Source organism: Tympanuchus pallidicinctus, unplaced genomic scaffold, assembly GCF_026119805.1.
Source record: "Tympanuchus pallidicinctus isolate F22 unplaced genomic scaffold, pur_lepc_1.0 scaffold3, whole genome shotgun sequence".
Lineage (NCBI taxonomy): Eukaryota > Metazoa > Chordata > Aves > Galliformes > Phasianidae > Tympanuchus > Tympanuchus pallidicinctus.
The window spans coordinates 73,484,728-73,497,931 of NW_026294747.1; the positions used below are offsets into that span (position 1 = coordinate 73,484,728).

Consider the following 13,204-nt stretch of genomic DNA (forward strand, 5'->3'; position numbering starts at 1 on the left):
ACTATCAGACTGCTAGTGAACATTTAGCATCTTCTTGCTCATCTAAGGTATTGCTGTCATAAATCAGTAGTTAAAACACACTAACAACTTGGTGCTATTGTGCTACAGCTGTGAACACTGTCTGCAAGATTCAAGTGGTTTAAATGACGCCTTAAGCTTAAAATGTAGATTATCACTGATCTCAGATAAGCAGGATCTTGAAGAAAGGCTATTTTCTAATCTTAACCAACATTCTGAACGTAGCACAGAAAGGACAGTGACTGTCCCCATGGGCAAGCAAATATGTTTGCTTTGCTGGATTAGAACTTGTTTGTCCATGCAAACCCTGAAGTGACTAGCTTTGAGCACAGGACAAGTCAGTTCAGAATAGAAGGTCCACAAATACATGAATCTTCAGCTTATTTCTCTCAGAAATTAAACGTTTGTATGAATTTTCCAGCTTTCAAAAATCATTCATAGCATTCCATAAAATGTATATTTTTAATACCTGTTCAAACAATTGCACTGTTCCACTAAGTCATTTTATTTCAGTTTTTTTGCTACATAACTTTTTTAAATCTAAAGCATTCCTGCAAGAATTACACTAAGACCCTTAACCCTATTTGTATTTGGACAGTTCAGTAGGTTGGCAACCTGTTTCAATCACAGGAGGTGAAGATGTGTTTTCAGAGATGTGACTACTGAAACCACCATAGTAAGTATGTGAGGGTTGTCCCGAACCTACAAGGAGAAGGGAGGGTTAGGACTGAATAGGTCTCGCCAGAAGCCGAGTTTCAGTCAGTTGCTTCCTGCAGAAATCCAAGGAGTGTACCTGTGTGGACTACTGACCTCTTCAAGAACACCCAATTGGTCCTAAGGCAGTCAGCTGAGGAAAACTGAGGATTCAGAAGACAGTAAATCTACAGTGTACAATGGCAGTAAGAATGTTGGCATTCGATAAGGCAGTTATTTCCTCTGTTCCTGCCCAGGCAGGCAGTGCAGGCAGGCCTAACTGCCCGGCTGCTTCATACCTCACTGCACGGCATGAATGGGGGTGAAGAGGACTCACAGTAAGGAGCTGAGACCATGGTCATTGCTTCCAGAATGTATACAAGATTTCACTGTCCAGAACTAATCTTCTAGAGTGCATCCATGCGTACGTGAAACTACACAGGAGACTAAGTTCAGATGAAATTGCCATCACACTGTTGGTTCAATAGTTATGTTCTCTCAGGTCAGCTTTGCTTAGAAATGATCTTCGGTAACTGAAGCTGGAAGGCATTTTGATTAGATTAGCTCAGGCCTAAAATCAGTTTGTTTCTAAAAATGTCTATTAGCTGCACAGCACGGAAGGAAAGATATCTCTTCCTGTGTTTTTTTTTAAACCAACATCACTGCAGCGTTTTTGCCCAAGACATTGCTCCAAACAGCTTGGCTGACCAGGAAGAGAAAATCTCCAATTCTAAGACTGTTTCTGAGTCTTTGGAGACTGCTCTCTTCTCTGTTGTAAGGATGGATTATTCACTTTCATCTTCCACTTGTACATGTAATGAAACAATGCATTTCTAGAGTAAGGCTACACCTGTCTGACCCAAATGATGAAATCACTCTTAAAGAGACTGGTATGCCCAGCATGCCATTGAAAACTTCACTGCTGTGCAAAACCTAAAGCCATGCATTTGTTATGAACCACAGAAAGTGCATTTAAATTCAGACCACTTTGACTCAGCAGCCATTGGAGAGCTTTTTTTTAAATAAAGATGCAAAAACTGCTGAATTAAATCACATAAGCAAGCCCAACAGATCAATAGCTTAACTCAGAAGGCAGATAGTAGTTGATTCTTTGGAAAGTCTGCAAAGAAAAAACAAAGACAGTTTTTGGTTCTAACTCTCGGATCTGTTTAAGGTCTGCTTACTTGGATCATTGCATACATCTAGTTTTCCACCTTTAATAAAAAAATAATTTATTATTTTTTATCGATCTTTACGATTTACATTTACGACTTTTATCGATCTTTACATACTTCCTCCTTTTCATCCAAAAGTTCCTTTTCCTATCTGAATTTTTACTCTGTTCTTGGAAGGAAAAGCTTTATTATATATTTGCCCATCTTTGCAGCTTGCTCTGTGTCTTTTTTTCACCCATTACTGAGACAGAATGATGCAGAGATGTCAGATTCAAAGCAAAAGATTTCACATTTGAAGACAAGGATTGGTACTGAAGTGAAATATGAGCAAGATTTGAACAATAATTTTGCCTAAACTAGGAATGTTATATGAAAGGTCTTGACAAAAGCCCACACAAAAAATGACTAAAAGAAAACAAAGATGCATCTTTCTTCTGTGGCAATATTTCAGTATCTGACTGAACTGGACACAAGTTTGGCTTCCACACACACTCCATTGGTTGCACTTGACCAGTACTTTCTATTGGCCATTCATAAATCCTAGAGGCCAATGTGAGTGAAGAAACTACAAAACGGAAGCTGATGGTCAAAGATTTCACAAATTCACCGCGTATGTGAACTAGCCTACATAAGAAGCTAGCTGTGATCCAAACATCAATGAAGGCTGAAAATAAAGCCTAGTCTAGGCTTCTCTTGACAAAGACAGAATGAAAGCTCGAAGTCCACCAACTTCTTATCTGTGATTTTTGAAAATGGGGATCATGGCATATAGCTGACTTCTACAGAAGAGCAGACCAGGTGGCCTTCTAGCAACTTCAATCTCTGTAAATGTACAGATACAGGCTACATGCAACTGACATTGTGTTCAAAGCCCTCCGAGACATTCCCCTCCCTGAAGGCCTCTCCCAGGCTTTTCATTTGGCTGAAGTCAAGGTGATTATAAAAGGGTTTCCAGTCTAACACAAAACACAGCCAAAACAACTGTAAGAGAGGAATCTCTGTTCCCTCTCACCTCTAAGTGGCATGTTGGCAGAACACAGATTTTCTGTCTTGAAAAATCATAATTTTCCATCTTCGACATAATATTGGTAATTTAAAAAATGCCAGGTATGCACTCACCCCGCAAGATAATACTACTTCAGTGAAATAAGTCTTTGAGGAAAATCACTTTCATCCAGATCAACAAGTATGCATCCTGCCCAAATATCATTACATCTGTGGAAAAGCTGTTCTTCCATAACGTGAAAGAATGTCTGACACAGCCAGAAAAAAATCAGTGGATAGGAAGATGAAGTTCAGAAATGTAAAAAGAAAAAGAAAAAAACCAACAAAAAACCAACAAAAAAAAAGCAAAGAAAAAAACGACACCTAAAACACAAAGTATAAAAGGTAATTTTTAGCAGAAATGCTCTTTGAGGTTTATGAATATTTGGCACCAGCTACGGACAAGCAAAAGAAAAAGTTACAGCCAGTCATTAATATTATTTTATTAATTCTGAGTCAAGAAGAAAACTACTGTGCTATTTTGGAAGGCTAAAATATTTTGATACCAGCTCTGTCATTTACAGACATTTGCAGAGTCAGAATAAAAAAATTCCTGACAAGAAAGCAGGTATTTTATGGTGTCAACTCTGGGATTAAGTAGACAGCCACAAAGGCTTAACAAAAGCAATTTCAGATTGTGAGTGTGATTGACAGTCTGACAGGAACATCAGTTCCTCGTGAGACCAACTCTACTGAAGCATGAAATTTAGGACCAAAACAGCTGCCAACACATGGACAGTCCCCCTCCTTCCAATCTTTGTCTCCCCATCATGCTCAGAGAAAACAAATCACTTACTACCCCAAAATCAGAAGTTACTGGACTTAAATCTTATCTGACCAGACAAACAACATATTTACAAAAGGATGGGGGGAGGGAAAGGTTGCATTAAAATGAACAAATAAAAACCCAGTGAACTGAAGTTGGTAAGTAAATAATTCAGAAAGGGATCCAAGACTGTACAACTGTTCCAGTTGCCCTGCTCTCCACTTTCTGTTAAAGGGATAAAAGGGAGTGAGGATGCTAAAAATGAGGATGACTCACACACCTAGAAATACACGAAGCAAGCTTTGGAATCCTTCCTAATATCACACTCACAAAGCGATGGACTATTTTGACACAGTGAAAGTTAAGAAGCTACTTTGTTGCATTGGTTCTACTTTCACTGTACAAAAGCTGAAGGATAAGGCTATTTGTCAACTCGATGCAAACCACCATAACTTCACTCACTGGACTGCTACTGGAATCCTTTCATACTCCACGATTGAGCTTATACTCTCAAAGTTTCAACTGAATTAGAATGAGTTTCATAAGTGCTACATGCAGCGACTGTAGTTCCAGCTAGAACTATAAGCACACAGTAATTATTGTTTAATTTCAGATTAGAATGGTCTTAGGTTGGAAAAAACATTTCTAATACTCCTACAAACCTGTGAAGCTCATCATCCTTAAAAATCTCTGAGCAAATCTCAGATGTCAAAATGGAAACTATGTATTTCTGAAGTGGGAAAAATCACAGTGTATCCCTAATTTCCTGTACTCAGCTTACTAAGAGACCATTTCCATAAAGCAACAAAAAACCACACATTTTTTAAAAAAAACACCCTGTAACTATTTTAACTGAAGAACCTGAGGAAGCATGTTGAGTATATCAGCATAAATGTAACTAGAATAAGAATTTTTACTGCTTTCATTTTCTGATCTTCTTATTGATCATTCGGGTGGCTCTTTCAAAATCAGATTATCATGATCTCCCAGACAGGAATTCTCATTCATCATCTACCTTTCAGGTGTGTCAAGCAGATTAGCTGCATATTTCTACTGTTAACTTTTGACATCTAATACAGCCCTATAATCACTGCTTAGCTTTCTGACAAACGGGTTTAAACCTTCATTCTTATATCACTCCAATAACTTAATTAATAGACTTAAAAAAAAAAAGAAAAAAGTGAAATTCAAGTACCTTTCCTTAATTGACATTGTTTTGCTGGAACTATCAAGGGCATCCTCAGTTGCCTGCATTTTGTTCTCTCCAGCCGAAAACATCTCACAGGAATTCTTGTAGATTTTCCCCTCCAGTTGTTCAGACAGCTCCTGTAGCCTGCAGGATGCCACAGCTGCACTCTGTGAAAGCGTCCTCGTTGCTGGTGTGCTGGTGAGTTCAGAAGTAGGCTCAACATGGTCTGCCCAGTCAAAAGAAAAGTGCTGAATTACACTTAGCACTATTCTCAGACCTTTTTTAAAAATTACTAACACTGAAGCAGCAGATCTGCTTTTTGATATTCAAATCACATGCTGTCCTACAGAGAAAAAAATTTCTGTCTGAGCTAGCATAGAAAGATCAATTGTTCCAGTATTATCTGCTGCATAGACTGGTCTCTTCTGACTGAAGTTCACATGAAGCTGCAGAGTATCACGTTCAGTACTCAACTCTGAACTTCATACAGCTGAGGCACAAACTGCTGCTCCTGTCAACATGCCAACAGGAGAAAAAAAAGCAGACAGATGAAAGAGAGAGGGGAACAAAGAGCAGGAAAAAGAAAGGAAAATTTAATGAATTTAATATATAGGTAAAGCATTTTAATGTATAGGTAGCACACTAGGAGAATATTTAATAATTTAATGGAGATCTTGTTTTCTAGGAAGATCTTAGGGACGTATTTTCCTGAGCTGCAACTCAACCACAGGAAAAATTGCCCTGAGAAAAAAAATAAAAGCATGTTATCTTCATTTTTCTTTTTGAAATTCTGCAAACACAACATTCCCTGTTACAGGTCTGCTCCTGTTCTATCCATTCTGTCTCCCCAGGAGTCTGAGAAATTTAATTAGGATGGTCACTGATGAGAGGAATACAAGCAGAACCGTATCTTTCTCTGTACATCAGTTTGGAGACCATTTACATTTAAAATAAATTAACTTCATAGGTCAATTGCAAAACTGTTTCCAGCAGCACAGAGCACTCTTGACCTGTACCCCAATCTAGTAAAAAAGAAAACTGCTCTGAGAATGACTTGATTTGCATTTTGTCACAACACTGATAGGAAAATAATGCTTCAAAAAGCATAGGAAAACCACTGCTTCAAAAGCCCACAACTAGCTACCTATGTACATATGCAGTTAATATGAAGACAATGGCTCAGAGCAGTTTGCAGCAGACATTTGACCCAGAGCAGCTAGTTCAGTGTGTTCGGGGTTTCGGAGGACAAGGACAGGGCAATGGAGGAAAGAATATATCTTAACTTCACCATATGCTACCATTTCTTTCAAGGTAACAAAACATCAGTAAAAATGAGCCAACTCTAAGGCCTGAAGTGTTATAAGAACAACTAAAAAAACTGCCCTTCCAAAACTTAAAGGCCGAGAAGTACATGCGACATATTAACTACTGCTTTCACTAGTTTAAGCAGCATTACAAAATAAAAACAAAATAGTCTCGATAACACTTGAAAAGAAGAAGTTGTAAAACAAAAACACTGCTCTTTGCTGAACCAAACGACACCAACAACGAGTACATATACTGCACCTCTGTGCAAAGTCTTTCTTTTCACACCACTTTTCAAATCCATTTTTTCTCCAAAGGAGTGGCTTTCTGTGACTTCCCATTTACCTTGCATGATGGTATCAATTTCCTTCCTTTCAAGGGGCTGAAAAAGTGGTTGTGAACTAAACAGTTCCATGCTGCCCTTCCTCAGGAAGCTGTAGGCTGCTTCTTTATGGTAGTCTCCTGTTTTTTCAAGAACAGGATGTGTGGTTTCATCCTCAAAGGAGCTATACTTTCTAATTTCATTAGCCTCATGTGCTAGAAACCTCTTTCCCTCTTCATCATTCTTCTTTGATGCTCTTTTGCTTTCTAGCACTTCCATTGAGGGCTGCCACTGATCTGACTTTTGTGTGCGTTTTCCTGATGAGTCTGGACTTTCCGCTGAAGTGTGGAATCTCAAATCATCTTTTGTGGCAGCACTCACACTTCCATCACTACGTGGCTTCGCATGCACGTCTCCAGCAAACAGTGCAGAAAGGGCAGAAGCCATTGCTGAAACTGATGTTGAAACTGTACTTGACAGGGGAGTAAGTTTTCCACTTTCATTTTGAACCTATGAACGAAAAAATAACAGAAAGAAAAAACAACCTGAGAAATCCAAAATTGCCCATTTCCAAGAAAAGTCAAAATCATCCATTCCCCCAAAAAAGTGTGTCACATTAAGTTCCTCAGAGCAGAAGGCGTGCTTCCATATGAATGTACTGCTCTACAAAAAGACAAGGAGAGCAACAATGCCCCCATAATTTGTCTGCAAACAGGTGATTCCACCCAGGGTAAAAATGACTGCACATGAACAGCAGCATCATTAGCAGTAAGGGGTATATGCATAGCATGCAATACGACATGTCAGAGCTCCATGAAAAGATTTGTACTGACCTGGTGCTGCACAGCACTGGGAAAAGAAATTAGTTCAGGTTCCAGACGCCGGATGACATGCCATGTGCCCAGGCTAATCAACTCTGTGTCTCAGCAGGGCTAATTAGCTTTGGCACAGCTCTGCTCTGATACGGTCATGCAGCTTTCAGCTCTGGAGCCAGCACAGCACCAGAAAGAGCATTCTGTGCCGACAGTGGCACACATTTCTGACACTTTTGCTACAAAATCACCTTCACAGAGGAATGTTAGTCTGAGACTTTTGGATACATTTGCTGTCCCATACATCTCTGAGCAAAATATTAAAAAAACTCCCAATTTGCTTTGGTGGCCTCTGCAGTACATTTTCTACACAAATACGATACTTTTTCTGAAGTTTTTCTAGACAATTGAGATGAAAGTTTTCCCTGAAATGCAGAGCTTGGCATTTTCTTCTCCAAAGAGGACAAACGCAGTGAGAGTATTTGAATGCCTTCAAACAAATCAGGAGATGGCTTTTGTTTGACTTATTTGATGTTTTCTTAAACTGTAGGGCTAGTGAACAGCATGCAAAAGGAGTTGACAAAAATCACACCATCAGGAGACAAACAACTGAGAACTTAAAACGCACATGCAAATTCCACGAAGTGTGGACTATACACTCATAAACACATCACAAAGCAGAGCAAAGACTACTACACTAGCTCAAAGATTCAAAAAAGCCCCAAAACATTAATAAAATAGTTACCGGTTTACTCTTTTTCCACTGCATCTATCAGAATCAGAAATGTAGAGGAGATCAGCAAAGAGATTTCAGCTTTAATTACAAGATATTTATTTACATTTGCAATTACATATTTTGCGAATGAAACCTCCACTTGCCTATTTTGTCACTGTATTTATATTTCTTCCTACAAAAGCTGTAGGAAGCTGTACTGTCTCTCCAAACTCCAAATGCACAGCATGCTACATGAAGACTTTTTGCCAACACATTCTCACTGCACTCTGATTCAGAGACAAGCCTGGTTTCTTTTCCTAGGTTCAGAAAGAGAAGACAAAACAAGCTTCCTCTGCATTTCCTTGCCTGATATCTAAGTTCATCTGTAAAAGCTTGACAACCTGAACTGACTGTCACTGGATTCTTTCTTGTCTGCTTCAGTGCAGTTCTGTTGATTGCATTCCTGGCCCCCAAACATGTTAATAACACAATCATAAAGGAGTCCAGGCTGTGACAGTAGTTAGCATTAGAAAATGAATGCAAACAGTACTCTGTAATGCCTGGAAATCATTATGTATACATGCCAAATATTTAGTACGGCTTCAAGCCTAAGAAAATTAGGCATAATATACAGTTACAGTCATACAGCTTTGCACCAATATGGTTAAAGAATCCTACCTTCTCACAATTCTATTATTATATGGAAAAATGTATAAAAATGAATGAGAATATGGAAGGAGAAGCATAGGAACTTTCTCACACTCAGACTGATCCAAATTTGTAGGAGCAGAACATGCAAAGCTGTTGTCCCTAAGGAATGGATTTTTCTGTTGTGAACATCAGCTCTGAAATACTGGCCACTCTGCTCTCAAACATCACTAAAAATATATTCCTTTCCAGTTTCGAAGAATTCTGGAAGGGGAAGCCCAATTCCACTCCACAAATTAAATCACTTCATTTTGACTGGAAATTTCTAAATGTCAGAAGTATTCTGCTTTGGGGGGAAAAAAAATAAAAATCAGAATCAATCCCCTCTCCTGAAAGAAAATGACAGAGTAGAGCCCTAATGATGGAAATAAATAACGCCTTCAGGAAAGGATTTGAAAGATGCACACCATAGACTTCAACAACGAGATGTGTCACAGCTTTCAGCCGTTTGGTCAGGAGTTTACTTTCAGAAGGCATACAGCATTGCACAGGAAAAGACAGATGCTATGCAAGGTACAGCATGCACTCATCAGGAAAATGACCTACTCTTAAAGTACGAAAAAAAGAAAACCATATCAATGAACTCAAACATTTTGGAGGATGCTGTTCCTCTATGTCTGCTTCTTGACAAGTTTTTTCCTGTGAATATGTCATGACCCCTGCGTGTAGCTTGGAGCAAAGAAAAGGCCAGCTGTCATGGCATCTTACACAGAAGCTGTTTTGTCTGATGAAAAGACACAAACAAAAAACAGCCAAGATTGCACTTACCTGCTCAACTTCTCCAAGAGTGACTGGCTGGGTCTGGTAACGAGTGTTCATCCTCCTGTGCCTAATATCTCCTCGACTCCTTGTGGATATAGCCCTGGATACTGGCTGAGACAGTTTGTTAAACAAAGCCATCTTTTCTGCCAAGCTTAATGTAGAAGAATCTGGTTCATCGGATTGATCTTGCCCCACTGCCTCTTTGGCTGCTCTTATCTCCTCTTTAGCTAATATTTTTTGGTGTGCTGATGCCTGCAAGCTGAAGAAACAGAACTGGAAATGAGTTTTAAAGATGCTATTGCAAAGTTTTAAAATCTTAACCTGAGAGAAGCAGAAGAACTTGCATATGAAGCATAATAGCCAATGTAATATAGCAGCCTAAGTGATTATGCAGTGGTTCAACATTGGCACGAAGGGTTCCAATTAAACAGCTGAAGATTTAAAGAAATGTTAATTTTTCAATCACAAATTCATTTGATTATGATACCACAATTTTTGGGAAGGGAAACTCAAGGTGAAGACAGGCTTTTGAGACCTATCGATTTATACATAATACAGATCGATGGAGAGACATTTGAGATGCTGCTGTAGAACAAACACTTGTCCTACACTATAATTTATATAAAATTCAGCTTCATTAGAAATAATTTGTGGAGCACATTTTATAAAACATGTAGAAGATGGATTTAAACTCCAAGTTAGAGTGGCTTTTAGGTTAGCATAAATTGTAATCTCTCTTTCGATTTGAAGGAGAATAGAATTCATGTTTATTTTTTGTTTGAGTTATATAGGGTGACTCAGTAATAAAAAATAATTTTGCAATTCACTCCATTGATTTTTAAGATTGTATGACCAATGCTGAAGGCAGACACATTCATCCATAAAAGCTGTAACTGCATTTGTCTCTACAATAACGTTTTATTCACCTCTAGCTAAATTCAGCCACATTTAAGGAATTAGTACATATATTTTCTGTTGTGCTCTTTGCTGAAATGCTCTTGTTCAGAACAGGCAAACAGTATTCTACAACGTTACCTATAGGTGGTGCAATTTCTTATCTTTCCTTAAATTTTGCAAGCTAAAAAATATATGTAGAGACAGACAAAGAGGGTATGTCCTGCTTGTGAAGTCAAGCACCCAGCTCCAGTTTTTCATGTCAGGATGACATTATTGTATAAAAACATAACAGAGCGAAGAGGCTTCTGCCAGGTCTGCTCACATGCAATTTCATGTCTTTCACATATAAGAATAGGTGAGTGTGGTTAGAAAGATCCTAAAAACAGATGCTTGACAAAAAAAGCTGCAACGTTTCATCATGCAAACATAAATGAATTTGACAAGTGTTTTAGATATTCTTGACAAGAGTTTTCACTTGACACATTGAAAAAGGCATTCAAGACTTTAAAGATGCATCTGCTATTGAGGAATCTTGTGCTCCATGTAACATGCATGTTTATCCCCCCCAGTACCTGGTAGGTTGTACAGTGCTCTTAACTACAGTGGGACTAGGTAATCTTGTCACTACTGTGTGGGTATTCACAGAACGTGAAGCAGGGGTAGTTTCACTTTAAAGAATTGCGAAGGAAGGAAAATTCACAGGGAGAGAGAAGAAAAAAGCATTAAGAAAAGCAATACATTAAGTGTTAACTACAGAAAAGACCAAAAACAAAACAAAACAGAAAAAAAAAAACAGCAATGATTTTTAATTAACAGAGTTACCTGCTATGAACTTTGCAAAACAACATCAAATACTTTGGAAGAACTAAAAGCTTAGAGGAGCAAACAGGTTGTCTCTTGAAGTTGCTGTTACCCGTAATGTTATCTTTCAGCAGATCTTTAGATGGATGTCCATTTGCCTTTTTTTTTTCCTCCTATTTTTCCCCCAAAAAATATTTCCCTTCTTTTATTAAGGCTTCATGATGTCCAAGCAGAGTGCAAAAAATGTTTTCAAGATGTACACTTGAAATTCCAGACTCTAAAAGGTTTACTCCAATACAAACACATTACATGAGAAATTGTGCAGACTTCCCTCAGTGCAAAATATCCTTTTCATTTCAGTTACAAACCAGTGCTATGAATAATCCCTTTTTCCTAATCCACAGCTTCATAAAACTGCTAAATTACAGTTCATGCAGTTGATACTTTACTATTCCCTCTATTTCAAAAAGAGAATTTCCATATAGATTCCCCTGTGGTTCTCAAGATAGTTGGCCCTTAAGAAAACACATTCTTTGTGCTACAAAGTTATAAACACCACATATATGGAACTTATTCCCAGATTTAAAAGCAGGAACCAAGGTTAGAGCCAACACATGCACAAGACTTACGTAGCTGCAATGACCACTTCCTCACTGGTAATTGGCTGTGTGTGTGATCTGTCCTGCAAACGCCGCATTCTTCTCTCTACTGCTGAGCTTCTCGTAGGTGGTTTAGGAATATTCTTCATTTCGAAAGATTTTTCCATTTCCTTAGAGGACAAATGTCATAATTCAAACTGTGTAAGAAAAGTTCTAAACACTACTTTCTTTTCAGCCTTCTTGGTTGCAAAGTATTAATTTTGCTGATTGTCCACCTCTGAATTAGAAGCAGGCTACGAGCACATAGTAGGCATCACGTGGTTGAAATTAACTACACATCTCTTTAAATAATATTCTTAAAGAAGGCTTTAAAGCAACAGGTCTGCTGTGTAAAGTAAATGAGATAAAGTTAAAAAAAAGTACGTACTTGGACTTGGTTAAGTGCATTACACTTCATTCTTATTAACTTAGTGACCATCAGCATCTTGAATATGAAATGTTCAGCAACCTTCTGCATCTTGAACATGATATGTTTACCTCCATTTTCTATTAAGAAAGTTTAATACTTACTCTAAAAAGCAGCCTCTTTGCAGCTACACTTAGTTTGGCTCGGTCATCTAATTTTTCTTCATCTACAGAAAGTAAATAAGGAAAAGCTCATATTAAGGTAAAGTTTTTCTGACTAAGAGATTTCTGACCTCGCCCTAAATGATGTTTAACTAATGAAAAAAGGTCAGAAGTCAAAAGATGACTGCACTCTCTTTCAGTTGAAGATATATCGTGAAGAAAATCGTATAAAGTTCTACTTGTATTTACATGGATAGCATCAGAGAAAAATTCTGAACAGGATTTCTAGAGCAAAAGAATTTTCTGCATTGCAGCTCATGTACTTTCAGGTTAACTAGAGAAACTTTTATGAATGATCATATATGTTATGGTAGTCTCTGATAACACACAGACTAAGAAAACATTTAAACTAAGAGACAGACTGCTCTCTTAAGGCTCATTATTCATTGTGCTGCACAAAGCATCTATTTTCTCTTAGTCAGCCAGACATGCTGCTCTGCTCTTTCTGATTACCACCTTGTTTCTCCATTTTTCAGAGGTTCAGCTGGTATCCTGAGGAGCTGAAATCAGCATCCTCCAGATCCAACAGACAGCATCTCAAAGCTGCAAGTATCAGCTTTCAAATAGCACAAGGCATTACATCTAAATTTAGCTACTCATGAGATTAGCTTCTTAATTTGTGCCAGACTTGCTGTGAGCGACAAGAGGAAAATAGAGGCAAGATGGCAGACAATTATATAATTTAATAACCAGCATCTTCCAATATTTTTAGCTAGAAAATACCAATATGATCTTCCCATTATAATAAAGGCTTTTTGTTATTAGACTTAG

The 13,204-nt window shown here is 38.1% G+C and overlaps 1 protein-coding gene across 22 annotated transcripts in view; it reads right to left on the minus strand.

Moving 5' to 3' along the window:
* SVIL (supervillin) overlaps window positions 1-13,204 on the minus strand; it is a 133,001-nt gene that overhangs the window by 34,980 nt on the left and 84,817 nt on the right. For 14 of the 22 annotated variants that reach the window (XR_008209128.1, XM_052693781.1, XM_052693783.1 and 11 more), the window contains 7 exons: window positions 12,377-12,438; window positions 11,837-11,976; window positions 10,979-11,074; window positions 9,516-9,768; window positions 8,070-8,093; window positions 6,536-7,022; window positions 4,892-5,111 (listed from right to left, as the gene is read on the minus strand). Coding sequence is in view for 21 of the 22 variants with exons in the window: in XM_052693781.1 (XP_052549741.1) it covers window positions 4,892-5,111; window positions 6,536-7,022; window positions 8,070-8,093; window positions 9,516-9,768; window positions 10,979-11,074; window positions 11,837-11,976; window positions 12,377-12,438 (1,282 nt within the window). In the remaining variant the exon portion in view is untranslated. The remainder of the gene's footprint in view (window positions 1-4,891; window positions 5,112-6,535; window positions 7,023-8,069; window positions 8,094-9,515; window positions 9,769-10,978; window positions 11,075-11,836; window positions 11,977-12,376; window positions 12,439-13,204) is intronic. The other 8 variants (XM_052693773.1, XM_052693779.1, XM_052693788.1 and 5 more) reach the window with 3 other exon arrangements.